Below are 13,919 nucleotides of genomic sequence, written 5' to 3'. Positions count from 1 at the left end.
GCTCAGCCCATTGCAGTCCTGTCTCCCTGGTCTATCGCCTCCAACTGCAAATCCTAATGGGCTCAGTTGTGCCCCTCCTTCTCAGTATTTACAGCTTCTTCCAGGAGGACACCCTCAAGACAGAGGCTTCAAGCATCACCTATGTGCTATGGTCCCCAAATGTGCACTGCTAACCCTGCCACACACTGTCCCCTCAGAGGCCAAGTTACCCTGAGCGGTTGAATTTGGTGCCTTGATTGTCCTCATTCCCCACATGTCATCCATCCACACCCCAAATACTTCTTGAATTCTTCCCATTCCTGTCCTGCTCCCTGGTCTTGACTCTGGACCACAGCAATAGGAGCATTTACAGATGAGTTTGTGTCTGCTTCACACTGGGTTCTTCCTTCTCCATGCTCTGCTCCTGACAAGCCCACGCGTGCAATGTGAGAGTTTGCCCTCAGGCAAGCCTTTCCTGTGGCCCTTAGTCATGGAAAAGAAATGCAAATTTGTAAATGGATTTTACAAGCCACTGCTTGCCACACTTGCCAGCCCTGGAAACCTTCATGCAGCAATCAATTCTTACCTCATCCGCGCGGGGGAAAGAGGGAAAGAAGTGCGAGGTGAACACAGCAGTCAAGCACACTTCAGGCCAGGTTCCTGCTGCATCTCTCAGGGCTCAAATGACCTTACAGGGCACCATATAACATCCCAGGGGAGCGCCTCACACTCAAGGCCCTCCACCTGCTTCCTGTCTTGCTCCGCTTCAATCCAGGAGTGGGCACTCAGGATGCACATCCAATGCTGGTGGCCCTCTGCTGAAAACTTCGCAGGGACATCCATCACTCGTGAAATAAAATCCAGCTTCCTCTCTGTAGGATTTGAACCCACCTGTCTCTCTAACTTCGTAACCCTCCACTCCCCACAGTAGTCCCCTGCCGTTGCTCCATCTTCCCCAACCCCTGACCCCCGGCAATTGTTCCAGTGGAACCCTCCTAGGAGCACTCTTCCTGGTTCCCACCTCCGGATGTCAACCCAAAGTCACCATTGCCTGGAGGCCTCACCAGCCCCATCTCTGTTCCACTCAATTCTCCCTCAAGGTGCCTATCAGTCTCTTTGGCGGTCTCATTCATTTGTGTGTCTTGATACCATCCTAGCAGGAAGGCTCCAGAAGGACAGAGCCTTGAGCTGGAGGCACCCAATGCCTCTCTGTGGCATAAAGAACCAGGAAGTGCAAAGGAAACAGACTGGAAGCTCATGGAGACAAGGGGAGGAGGGGTAAGGATCAGAGACCCATCTTAAACATACCAGGCGGACACAATCCCTCTGTGGGGCTGGATCTCTTTTGTTGTGGAGCCGCTCTTCGCTGGGGATCTAGGGATTGTCGGGTGATTGGAGCACAGTCAGCTGAGACCTGTGGGGACAAAGCAGGGATGGGTGTGAGTGGCTTCCAGAGCTCACCCCTCCCAGGATCCACTCACATTCCCTTGACCCCAGGCACGCAGGCTAAACAGAACCCTCATCTTTCTTGCAGCTCTCACCTCTCAAACATCCTTTCGTGTTTGTTCGTCCCTTCATATTTCAGGGAAGGCCAAGTAACATTCACTTGAAAAACTCTTCTAAACATGTTTATTCCAGAAAATGTGGGCAAGGAAAGTTTTTAGAAGAATACACAAACCACACATGATAATCTCAGCTAAAGATAGCATCCATTAATATTTTGTTTCATTTAGTTCCACTATTTTTCCATAGGTATGCCTATTCTCTCTCTCTTTCTCTCATTCTCTCTCTTACACAGACACACACACAAACAGACACACAGGCACACATACACATTTTTATAAATGGGGGTTATAATACAGCAAACTTAAAAAATTGGGATACAGGATCAAACATTAAATAGTGAACTTCTGATTTTAAAAGGTGCCTGACATATAGACCAATGGACTAGATCAGAGAGCCCAGAAATGAACTTGCACATACAGCCATGCATTGATCAACATTGTTCTGAGCAAAGGGTTGTTAGGTGATTGTGTTGTGTGAACATCAGAGAGTATGCTTACACAAACCTAGATGGTGTAGCCTATGACACACCTGGCCTATATGGTATAGCCTCTTGCTCCTAGGCTACAAACCTGTGTAGTATGTTACATAATTGCTGGAGCCACCATCATATATCCAGTCTGTTGTTGGCAGAAATGTTGTTATGTGGTGCATGACTATATATATCAAGTAATTTTTGGAAAAGGTACCAAGACCATTTAATTGAGAGAGGACAATCTTTTTTAAAATGGTCTTGGGAAATCTAGATATTGACTTATCACAAAACAATGACCTCAGACCTTTAACTTACATATATACAAAAATTAACTCAAAATGGATCCAAAATCTAACATAAAAGTGAAAACCCTAAAACTTAGGAGAAAACATAGGAACGATTCTTCATGACCTTGGATTTGGCAATGATTTCTTGAATGTGATCCCCAAAACACAAGCAATATAGGAAAAAAATAGATAAATTGCACTATGTAAAAATTAAAAACTTTTGTGCATCAAATGATAATCAACGGTGAAGGGGCAACCCACAGGAAGAGGAAAACATTTACTAGCTATATATCCGATAAAAGGTTAATATCTAAAATATATAAAAACTCCAACTCAACAACAACCACCACAAGCCAACAATGTGGTTAAGAAATGAACAAAGAACTTGAATGGTAACAAGCTCTTGAGCAGCCAATGTGTCAAAGAAGAAATCAAAAGGAAAATTTAAAAATATATTAAGAAAATGAAATGGAAAGATAACATAACCAAATTTATGGGATGCAGCAAAAGCAGTGTTAAGAGGAAATGGCAATAAATGCCTACATCAAAAAAGAAGAAAGATCTTGAATACAAGACTTAATGTTATACCTCAAGGAAACAGAAAAAAAGATACACTAAGCCCACAGTTAGCAGAACAAAAGAAATAATAAAAATCAGAGCAAAAATAAATAAAATAGATACTAGAAAAAAATACAAAAGACTATCAAAATTCTGTTAGTTATTTGAAAAAAAGAAATGAAATCAACAAACCTTTAACTAGACTAAGACAAAAGAAAGAAGACAAATCAAATAAAAAATGAATGAGGAGGTCAGGTGAGGTGGCTCACGCCTGTAATCCCAGCACTTTGGGAGGCCAAGACAGATGGATCACTTGAGGCCAGGAGTTGGAGACCGGACTGGCCAACATGGCAAACCCTCACCTCTACTAAAATACAAAAAAAAAAAAAAAAAAAAAAGCCAGGCATGGTGGAGCACACCTGTAATCCCAGTTACTTGGGTGGCTGGGTCACGAGAATCACTTGAACCTGGGAGGCGAAAGTTGCAGTAAGCCGAGATCATCCCACTGCACTCCAGCCTGGGCAACAGAGGGAGACTCTGTCTCAAAGAAAACAAAAAACAAACAAACAAAAAAAACAACAAGGAGACACATTACAATGGACAGAAATGCAAAGGATCATATGAAAATATTATGAACAATTATATGCCAAAGGATTGAACCACCTGGGAGAAATGGACAAATTTCTAGACACATACAACCTACCAATACTGAATCATGAAGAAATAGAAAATCTGAACAGACTAGTAATGATTAAGGATATTGAACCAGTAATGAAAAGTCTCCCAACAAAGAAACACCCAGGACCTAGATGGCTTCACTGCTGAATTCAGCAAAACATTTAAACAAGAACTAAAACCAGTCCTTTCTAAACTTTCCCAAATAAATTATAGAGGAGGGAATACTTCCAAACTTATTGTACAAGGCTTGCATTACGTTGATACCAAAGCCAGAATAGAACACTGTAAGAAAAGAAAATTATAGGCCAATATCTCTAATAAACACAGATGCAAAAATCTTCAACAAAATACTAGTAGACAAAATTCAATAGCTCATTAAAAGAATCATTCACCATGATAAAATGGAATTTATTCTGGGATGCAAAGATGGTTCAACATATGAAAATCAATAAATGTGATATACCATCTTAACAAAATGAAGGACAAAAACCATATGATCACCTCAATAGATGTAGAAAAAGCACTTGACAAAACACAACATTCTTTCATGATAAAAACTCTCACTCAACAAATTAGGTGTAAAAGGAATGTATCAACACAAAAAAGCCTTATACAACAAGCTTACAGCTAATATCATACTCAGTAGTGAAAAGTTGAAAGCTTTTCCTTTAATATCAGGAACGACACAAGGATGCTCACTGTCACCACCTCTTTTCAACATGGTACTGGAAGTCATAGCCAGAGCAATTAGGCAAGAAAAAGAAAAGAATTATTAGATATTCAAATAGAAAAGGAAGAAGTAAAATTGTCTATTTGCTGATGACATGATCTTATATATAGAAAACCCTGAAGACTCCACCAAAAAACTGTTAGAAATGGTAAACAAATTCAGTGAAGTTGTGGGATACAAAATCAACATATGAAAATCAGTAGCATTTCCATATATTAATAATGAACTATATGAAACAGACATTAAGAAAACAAACCTATTAAGAGCAATGACCAAAAAAAAAAAAAAACAAACAAACTTAGGAGTAAATGTAATGAAGTGAAAGACCTGTACATTGAAAACCATAAAACACTGATGAACAAAATAGAAGAGACGAATAAGTGAAAAGAGACACAAATGCATGAAAATAAATGCTCATGACTTGGAAGAACTAATATTATTAAAATGTCCATACTATCCAAAGCAATCTATAGACTCAATGTAATCACTATCAAAATTCCAATATCATTTTTCACAGAAATAGAGAAAACAATTCTAAAATTCATATGCAACCATAAAAAAAAAATAGCCAAGGCAATCATGAGCAAAAAGTACAAAGCAGGAGGCATCACACTACCTAATTTCAAAGTATACTAGAAAGCAATAATAATTAAAACAGCATGGCACAGGTATGAAAATATACACAGTGACCAATGGAACAAAATACACAGCCTAGAAATGAATCCACATCGCTATGGTCAATTGATTTTTGCCAAAAGTTACAAGAATACACAATGGGAAAAAAAGTCTCCACAATAAATGGTGTTAGGAAAGCTGGATATCCATATGCAGAAGAATGAAATTGGACACTTATCTTACACCATATACAAAAATCAACTAAAAATGGATTAAAGACTTAAATATATGACCTGAAACCATTAAACTACTAGAAGAAAACACAGGGGCTAAGACTACACAACATTGATCTGGGCAACACTTTTTTAGATTTGAAAAGTGCAAACAACAAAAGCAAAAATAGACAAATGGAATTATATCAACATAAAAAGTTTCTGCACAATCTGAGGTCAGGAGTTCAAGATCAGCCTGATCAACATGGAGAAACCCCATCTCTACTAAAAATACAAAATTAGCTGGGCATGGTGGCGTGTGCCTGTAATCCCAGCTACTCGGGAGGCTGAGGCAGGAGAATCACTTGAACCTGGGAGGTGGAGGTTGTGGTGAGCCAAGATCATGCCATTGCACTCCCGCCTAGGCAACAAGAGTGAAATTCTGTCTCAAAAAAAAAAAAAAAGGTTTCTGCACAACAAATGAAACAACAGAGTGAAGCAATAAGCTACAGATGGGGAGAAAATATTTGCATACCATACATCTGATAAGGGGTTAATATCTAAAATATATAAAGAACTCAAATAATTCTATTCAAAGAGAATAAATAATCTGTTTACAAAATGGACAAGGGACCTGAGTAGACATTTCTCAGTAGAAGACACACAAATGGTCAATAGATATATTTTAAAAAATTCAACATAACGAATCATTAGGGAAGTGCAAATTAAAACCACAATGAGATATCATTCCATACCCATCAGAATGGCTACTATGGAAAAGATGAACAATAACTAGTGTTGGTGAGGATACGAAGAAAAGGGAGCCCTTGCTCACTGTTGGTGGGAATGTAAATTAGTACAGCCATTATGGAAGGCAGTATGGAGGTGCCTCAAAAAACTAAAAATACAATTATTATATGATCCAGCAATCCCACTTCTGAGTATTTACCAAAAAGATTTGAAATTAGTATGTCAAGGAGATATCTGCACTTTCATGTTCATTGCAGCTCTATTTACAACAGCCAAGTTATGGAATCAACTGTGTCCATCAACAGATGAATGGATAAAGAAAATGTGGTATGTAGACAACACAGAATACTATTCGGCCTTTAAAAAGATAGAAATTTTGTCACTTGCAACAACATGTATGGAATTGGAATACATCATGCTAAGTGAAATAAGTTAGGCACAAAAAAAGAAATACTGTATGTTTTCATATGTGAAATTGAAAACAACTAGGCTGGATGCAGTGGCTCATGCCTGTAATCCCAGCACTTTGGGAGGCTGAGGTGGGGTGGATCACCTGAGGTCAGGATTTCGAGACCAGCCTGGCCAACATGGTGAAATCCTGTCTCTATTAAAAATACAAAAATTAGCTGGGCGTGGTGGTGGGCACCTGTAATCCCAGCTACTCAGGAGGCTAAGGCAAGAGAATCACTTGAATTCAGGAAGCAGAGGTTGCAGTGAGCTGAGATTGCACCATTGCACCCTGGCCCGGGCAACAAAAGCAAAACTCTTATCTCAAAAAAAAAAAAAAAAAAAAAAAAGGAAGAAAGAAAGAAATCAACTGAATTCAGAAGCAGAGAGTAGAATGGTTACCAGAGTCTGGGGGGTGGGGCAATGGGGAGATGACAGTCAAAGGTACAAAGCATCAGTTAGGAGGAATAAGGTTTTTGAGATCTGTTGCACAGTGCAATGAATATAGTTAATAACAGCATATTGTACATTTCAAAATTGCTAAAAGAATAAATTTCAAATGTTCTCACCATAAAAATGGTAAGTATTTGAAGTGATGGACATGTCAATTAGCTGATTTAATTATTCCATATTGTATGCACAAATTGTAACATAACTTTGTAACCTATAAATCCCCATAAATACATACAATTTATTGGGACTTGCCATGTTGCCCAGGCTGGTCTTGAATGCCTGGGCTCAAGCAGTCCTCCTGTCTCGGCCTTTCACAGTGCTGGGATTACAGGCATGAGCCACTGTGCCTGGCCATAATTTATTAATTTACAATAAAAATTAAAAAAAATTTTTTTAAAGGGCAAAAGACTCGAAAGACAGTTCTCCAAAGAAGATAAGTAAATGGCCCATAAGCACATGAAAAGATGCTCAACACCACTAACATCTGCTGTATTAAAAACAACAGCATGGAAAGTAACAAGTGCTGGTGAGGTGTGAAGAAACTGGAACCCTTGTGCCCTGTTGGTGGGAATGTAAAACACACACTGTGAAAAACAGTATTGTGGCAGGCCAGGTTTCAGTAACTCAGCCCTCCATCACAATTGTGTCGGTACTGACTGAGTGGTTAAGTTAAATATTAAAAGCTAAAAAAAACCAGTGCCCTTATACAAAGGCTGGGATGTAACAAAAGCCCATCAAGAGTTTTGCCTAGGCCTTTCCTGGGCCTTAAAGCATGACAAAATAACGAAGGAATTCTTAACAGGACCCATTTAGGATTAAACAAGTTTTATAGGGGGTCCGAAGAAACTCCGCAGGCCTCCACAAACAAGTGTATGGGAGGTCTGAAGGAACTCCCCAAACCACCATGATTTAGCAGGAGACAAGAAAAGGGTAACCACCCCAGCACCTGGACCCATTTAGATTAAGTAAATTTACTGAGGCTCCAGGGGAAGGCCTTCAGGACTCAGACCTTAGTTATAGATTAAAAGAAGTTAATCATTTATGTCTTTAGGTGAATGCACTCTTACACGTAGGCATATAGCTTAGAAGGGATACAAACTCTGAAAAGCTTTGTAATTTTGAGTTGGTCTGGCGATAATTTCCAGGACTTCTCCCCTTAACCAGTTTCAGAAATAAAAACTCTCTTCTTCCCCAGTTCATCTACATCTCATTATTGGGTGAAAAGAAGTAGCAGCCCCACCCTCAGTTTGGTCTGGGAACAAAAAACTCTCCTGCCAGGAGATAAGAACAGTGCTGTGTTCAGCAGCTGGCAGCTTGCAATGAGACAGTCTTCAGGAGGATCCCAGCAGCTGTCGGGTGATGTTTCCCCTGGGAACCTCCAGAGGGCTGTTTATGTGCAAATCTGCATGTCCCTTTCTCTACTGGGGAGGAACGGAGATAAAGAGCGGACACGCTCAAAGGGTAAGTCAATGGGATCCTATGCCAGGAGCCTATTGTTTTCCCATTTGGGCTTGGTAAGCCATTTGTCCGGTACTGCCAAGGGAAGCAATAGGGCTGGCTCATACACCCACTTTCCCTTTGGTTGATATCAGGTTTTGCATTAGTTTTGAGAGTCTGTTTTGCCGTAGTGCACTTCCCCTTGTGTTTTTCTGAAATGTTTCCATGTGTTTGTGTGTCTGTCTGGTTCTTTTTGATACCATGTAAACTTGAAAATGGGAAGTATTGGGTCCATCTCTGCTGAAAGGCCTCTGAGAAGGAGAAAGGTTTTTTTGAAACTCAGTGATTGAGAGTCAGCTTAATTAAAAGCTAACATTCAAAATGTGTATGTACGTGTGTGTGTGTGTGTGTGTGCACGTGTGAAGGCCTTTAAAAGGTCTTCATGTTTTAGGTTTTATTTCTCTCTCTCCTAGGGCCTTACCTTATGGTCGAACATTAACATCAGGTAAATGTGTCTATAAGGTTTTATTAAAAATTGGATTTAACATTAATAGTACACTAATGTAAAGGTGAAATGTGGCTTATTTAATATAAAAATTATACAGGAAGCATTGTTGAACATGAAATGGTGTTTGGCTTTCTTTGGGCTATATGTGCATAAATATGTTATTGGTATGTGTTCCAAGGTTATGGAAGACTCCTATAATTCTGATATATCTTAGTGTTTGTTATCAGTAGTAATTATAATTGTTATGTTAAAATTATTGTGTGCCACAGAGGTAACAGATAACCTTGTCGTCAATTGTGTCTTTAACTATGGCTACCCTAAAACTTTTTGTCATCCATAAATTTGTTGTCTTGTTTTTGTCCTCTTTAGAAGGTAGTTTTATAATTAGCTGTAAAGCTCTGACAGGTGCTCTTGAATGCAGGTTTCTGATAACTTTGGAGATTGTGACATCAGAATAGAGGAAAAATGTTCATAACTCTTGAAGAGTTAAAATGTTCATTAATATCAAACAGGACAAGAATTAACTGCATGAACTGAACTAATAGGAGACTGAAGTGATCTTTTTGACTTTTGGCTTAAAATGTTGCTAATCCTTTGTTTTGCTTTTCAGAGTCAAGGAAAACTTTTCTTTTGAGCTATTAACACCTTTTAACAATTAAGTACAGTATACTTCTATGAACAAAATTTGGAGCATATTTGTTTCTCTCTACCTGATTTTCTCCAGAATTTGGAAACTATTTGTGAGTATTCTTAAGTTATGGCAATATAGTTATTTGCATAAGTGCAGTAAGAATCTGTTTTCTTTTGTTACAAGACACAATTGGAAAAACTGGTTATTTTACCAAGGCTTTGACTTTGCTCTCCTTTAAGGAATCAAACTTGACTTACGAAGCCAAGAAAGCCCTTGGAAACTGGCCTCATATTTTGTGTACGTAGACCCTGTACAGGGTTTCTGACCTGTGGTAAGTAAAGATTGTCACTTTCTGACAGGCCGGGAACCCCAAGTTATCTTGGAACCTCAAAAAGAGAGGAATTTGCCCAACTCATAGGTATTTGATGGTACAAATCCATGGTTGGGCTCGGCTTTAAAAGGGTCTTATCTCAGATTCCTTCTATGGAACAAAGTTCTATCAAAGCCAATTTAAAAGGCGTATGTAAAAAATAATTATTCTTGCTGCACGGTATATAAATAATTAGGACAAGTACAATAAAGCAAACCAGTCCTACCATGATTTGTCTTTTAGTAAAAATGGGAAACTAGAGAGAGAAAAAATATGTTTCAAAAACTATAGTTACACCTGTTGTTAAATTCTAGTTTTCCTCAATGTTTTTCAGTTTTTATTATTTTCTACAGTTTGGATTAAATTCTAATTTTTCTGGCTGCAAGTCTCAAAAATGTTTTCAATTTTTTCCTTTTTCTTTTCCTTTTTCCCCATTTCCCCTAACTGGAAATCACTGAAACCTAAGCTGTGCTTTCTTAAAGCCCTGTGAACTGAAAACTAGGTGTTTCAGCAGGCACTGCCTCTAAGCCCCTAAAACAGAGTGCTACCAGGAACAAATCGACCTCCTCCACTCCAGCAGTGCATCTGGTGACCCATAACGACGACCCTCTCTCAGCACGAAGTAGCCAGAAAGATTATGACGCCCCATCTCCCTACGATTCTCATGATAAATAAATATACAAGCATGATAGAAATCATGCACAAATTGACAGTGGGGATTGTGGCAGTCCAGTTTTCACTAATGCAGCCCTCCATCACAACTGTTTCAGTACTAATCAAGTGCTTAAGTTAACTATTAAATGCTTAAAAAAAAAAAAAAAAAAAAAAACAAGGCCAGTGCCCTTATACAAAGGCTGGAATGTAACAAAAGCCCATCAAGAGTTTTGCCTAGGCTTTAAAGCATGACAAAATAATAGAGGAATTCTTAACAGGACCCATTTAGGATTAAACCAGTTTTATTGGGGGTTTTGAAGAAACTCCCCAGGCCTCCACAAACAAGTGTATTGGAGGTCTGAAGGAACTCCCCAAACCTCCATGGTTTAGCAGGAGACAAGAAAAGGGTAACAACCCCAGCACCTGGACCCATTTAGATTAAGTAAATTTACTGAGGCTCCAGAGGAAGATCTTCAGGACTCAGACCTTAGTTATAGATTAAAAGAAGTTAATCACATGTCTTTAGATGAATGCACTCTTACATGTAGACATATAGATTAGAAGGCATATAAACTCTGAAAAGCTTTGTAATTTTGAGTTGGTCTGGCAATAATTTCCAGGTCTTCTCCCTGTAACCAGTTACAGAAATAAAAACTCTCTTTATTCCCAGTTCATTGGCATCTCACGATTGGGCGGCAAGAAATAGCAGCCTGACCCTCAGTTTGGTCCAGGAACAGTATGGTGGTTCCTCAAAAAATTAAAAGTAGAATTACCAGATGATCCAGCAATCCCACTTCTGGGTATATATCCAAAAGAACTGAAAGCAGGGTTTTCATATTTATAATTTCATTGAAGCACATATATACTGTCCTTAGAGCCGTCAGTTTTAAAACTACAAATACAATATTACCTTAATGCCCTACTATAATAAGTAGATTTACTTTGTTTTTTCAGGACTTGTTTTTGCCTGATAAGACTCAGGAATTCCGAAATGTGAAGGTAAGTGTCTCAATTCTTTTTCTTGTAGCATGAATTAAGTGTATTTATCAATAACACTTATGACTATAGAATATAATAATTTGGCATATTATTCATATTACATATATATTATTCATGTATTACTTTTATTTTTAAAATAATTTAATTATGGCCAGATGCAGTGGTTCACGCCTGTAGTCCCAACACTTTGAGAGGCCGAGGCAGGTGGATCATGAGACCAGGACATCGGGACCATCCTGGTCAACATAGTGAAACTCCGTCTCTACTAAAATACAAAAATTAGCCAGGCGTGGTGGTCCATGCTTATAATTCCAGCTCTGTAATCCCAGCTACTTAGGAGGTTGAGGCAAGAGAATCGCTTGAACCAGGGAGTGGGAGGTTGCAGTGAGCAGAGATTGTGCCACAGCACTCCAGCCTGGCGACAGAGCAAGACTCTGTCTCAAAAAAAAAAAAAAAAAAAAAAAAAAAAAAGTTTAATTTGAGCTTTTTTTTTTTTTAACTAATGAGATTATGGACATTAATGTACATTTTCTGGTAGGTATCTCTCTTTTTTCTTTTTTTTTTTTTTTTTTGCTATGACAATTCCAACTTCCCAGAGACCTCCCATTTGCCTTTTCATTAGGGTAAAAGCTTTGCTCTCATTAAAGTACAAAGGAATTCTTTGGAAGCAGATTATTTTAGTTTTATAGTAGAGATGCATTTGATCATTTTAATGTGTAATCTTTTTGCCCTATTCAGGTATAATTGTTTTCCTTTCTTTTATAATGCATAAGTTTTTGTGTTGTTGTTTTTTGAGACAGTCTTGCTCTGTCCCCTAGGCCGATGTGCAGTGGTATGATCTCTGCTCACTGCAACCTCTACCTATTGGGTTCAAGCAATTATCCTGCCTCAGCCTCCCGAGTAGCTGGGATTACAGGTGTGTGCCACCACGGCTGGCTAGTTTTTGTATTTTTTGTAGAGACGTGGTTTTGCCGTGTTGGCCAGGCTGGTCATGAACTGCTGGCCTCAAGTGATCCGCCTGCCTCGGCCTCCCAAAGTGCTGGGATTACAGGAGTGAGCCGCCGCGCCCAGCTATAATGCATACATTTTCTCACCTTTGAGTAACAGTAAAGTTCATTTATATGTCCATCCCAAGATGACTTCAGTGCAAATGCTTTGACAGTACCTGGGTCTACAGATCATACTTGGCCTCTAAATCTTTCTTTTATATTTATTTATTTATTTGTTTGTTTATTTATTTAGAGACTGAGTTTCCCTCTTGTCGCCCAGGCTGGAGTGCAGTGGCGTGATCTCAGCTCACTGCAACCTCCGCCTCCCAGGTTTAAGCAATTCTCCTGCCTCAGCCTCCCGAGTAGTTGGGATTACAGGCATGCACCACCATGCCCAGCTAATTATTGTATTTTTAGTAGATACAGGGCTTTACCATGTTGGCCAGGTTGGTCTCAAACTCCCGACCTCAAGTGATCAGCCCACCTCGGCCTCCCAAAGTGCTGGGATTACAGGCATGAGCCACCGTGCCCAGCCCAAATCCTTCTTTCTGTTATTAGTAGAAAAACGATATAGAGTATTGGAATATCCTTATTCTGTTTTGAGTCCTAATTACTCATTTAGGTTTTTTTTTTTCTTTTTGGAATCCTAGTTGCCTAGATGTTGGTTTTTGTTCAATCCCACCCAACAATATATTTGATTTGTTCTTTTCTGCCTAACCTGACAAACTTTCTTGTGCTGCTTCTTTGTTGGTTAGTTTTGTGAAAGGAATCATCATTTAAGACCACTGTTTACCTTTTTTTTTTTTTGAGAAGGAGTCTTGCTCTGTGGTCCAAGCTGGAGTGTAGTGGCATGATCGGGGCTCACTGCAACCTCCGCCTCCCAGGTTCAAGCAATTCTCTTGCTTCAGCCTCTCAAGTAGCTGAGATTACAGGCGCCCACCACCATGCCTGACTAATTTTTGTATTTTAGTAGAGGTGGGGTTTCGCCATGTTGGCCAGGCTGGTCTCAAACTCCTGACCTCAAGTGATCCACCCACCTCTGCCTCCAGAAGTGCTGGGATTACAGGCTTGAGTTACCTCGCCTGGCCGAGATCACTGTTTCTATGCTTGTTTTGCACTTCATGTATTTTGAAGTGCATTAATTTACTTAGCATTCATGACTTGAATAATTTCACCAAATAAATAGTTTTTGGTAATTTGTAATGAGTTCTTCCAGTTCTTATACTTTGCTTGGTACTTGTCATAAATATGTAAAGGTAAAAGAAATAATTTTTCTGTATTCTGGCAAGCATAATTTTATGTAATGAATCGTTCATTTTTTTCTTTAAAAAAGTAGAGTTTCAAACAGATATTGGTACACTCATGTTTATAGCAGTATTATTCACAACAGCCGAAAGAGGGAAGCAATCTGTCTCCGTCATATGAATGGATAAATAAAATGTGGTACATGCATACAATGGAATCTTATTCACCTTAGAAAAAGGAAATGCTGACAAATGCTGCAACATGGGTGAACCTTGAGGATATTACGCTACATGAAATAAACCAGTCAGAAATGATGAATACTGCCTGGGCGCGGTGGCT

At 39.1% G+C, this 13,919-nt stretch overlaps 1 protein-coding gene and 1 long non-coding RNA gene across 4 annotated transcripts in view; one reads left to right on the top strand and one right to left on the bottom strand.

Moving 5' to 3' along the window:
* LOC105482067 (TNF receptor superfamily member 10b) overlaps positions 1-13,919 on the bottom strand; it is a 53,334-nt gene that overhangs the window by 23,780 nt on the left and 15,635 nt on the right. For both annotated transcript variants that reach the window (XM_011741940.3, XM_011741941.3), the window contains exon 2: positions 1,288-1,393. In XM_011741940.3, the coding sequence (XP_011740242.2) occupies positions 1,288-1,393 (106 nt within the window). The remainder of the gene's footprint in view (positions 1-1,287; positions 1,394-13,919) is intronic.
* Positions 8,169-13,919, top strand: part of LOC105482068 (uncharacterized) — a 45,171-nt gene continuing 39,420 nt past the window's right edge. For both annotated transcript variants that reach the window (XR_011607156.1, XR_987373.2), the window contains exons 1-2: positions 8,169-8,208; positions 11,302-11,346. This is a non-coding gene — a long non-coding RNA (uncharacterized lncRNA). The remainder of the gene's footprint in view (positions 8,209-11,301; positions 11,347-13,919) is intronic.

This window comes from Macaca nemestrina, chromosome 8 (genome assembly GCF_043159975.1).
Source record: "Macaca nemestrina isolate mMacNem1 chromosome 8, mMacNem.hap1, whole genome shotgun sequence".
NCBI classification, from domain to species: Eukaryota; Metazoa; Chordata; class Mammalia; order Primates; family Cercopithecidae; genus Macaca; species Macaca nemestrina.
This window is presented reverse-complemented; position numbering and strand designations above follow the sequence as displayed.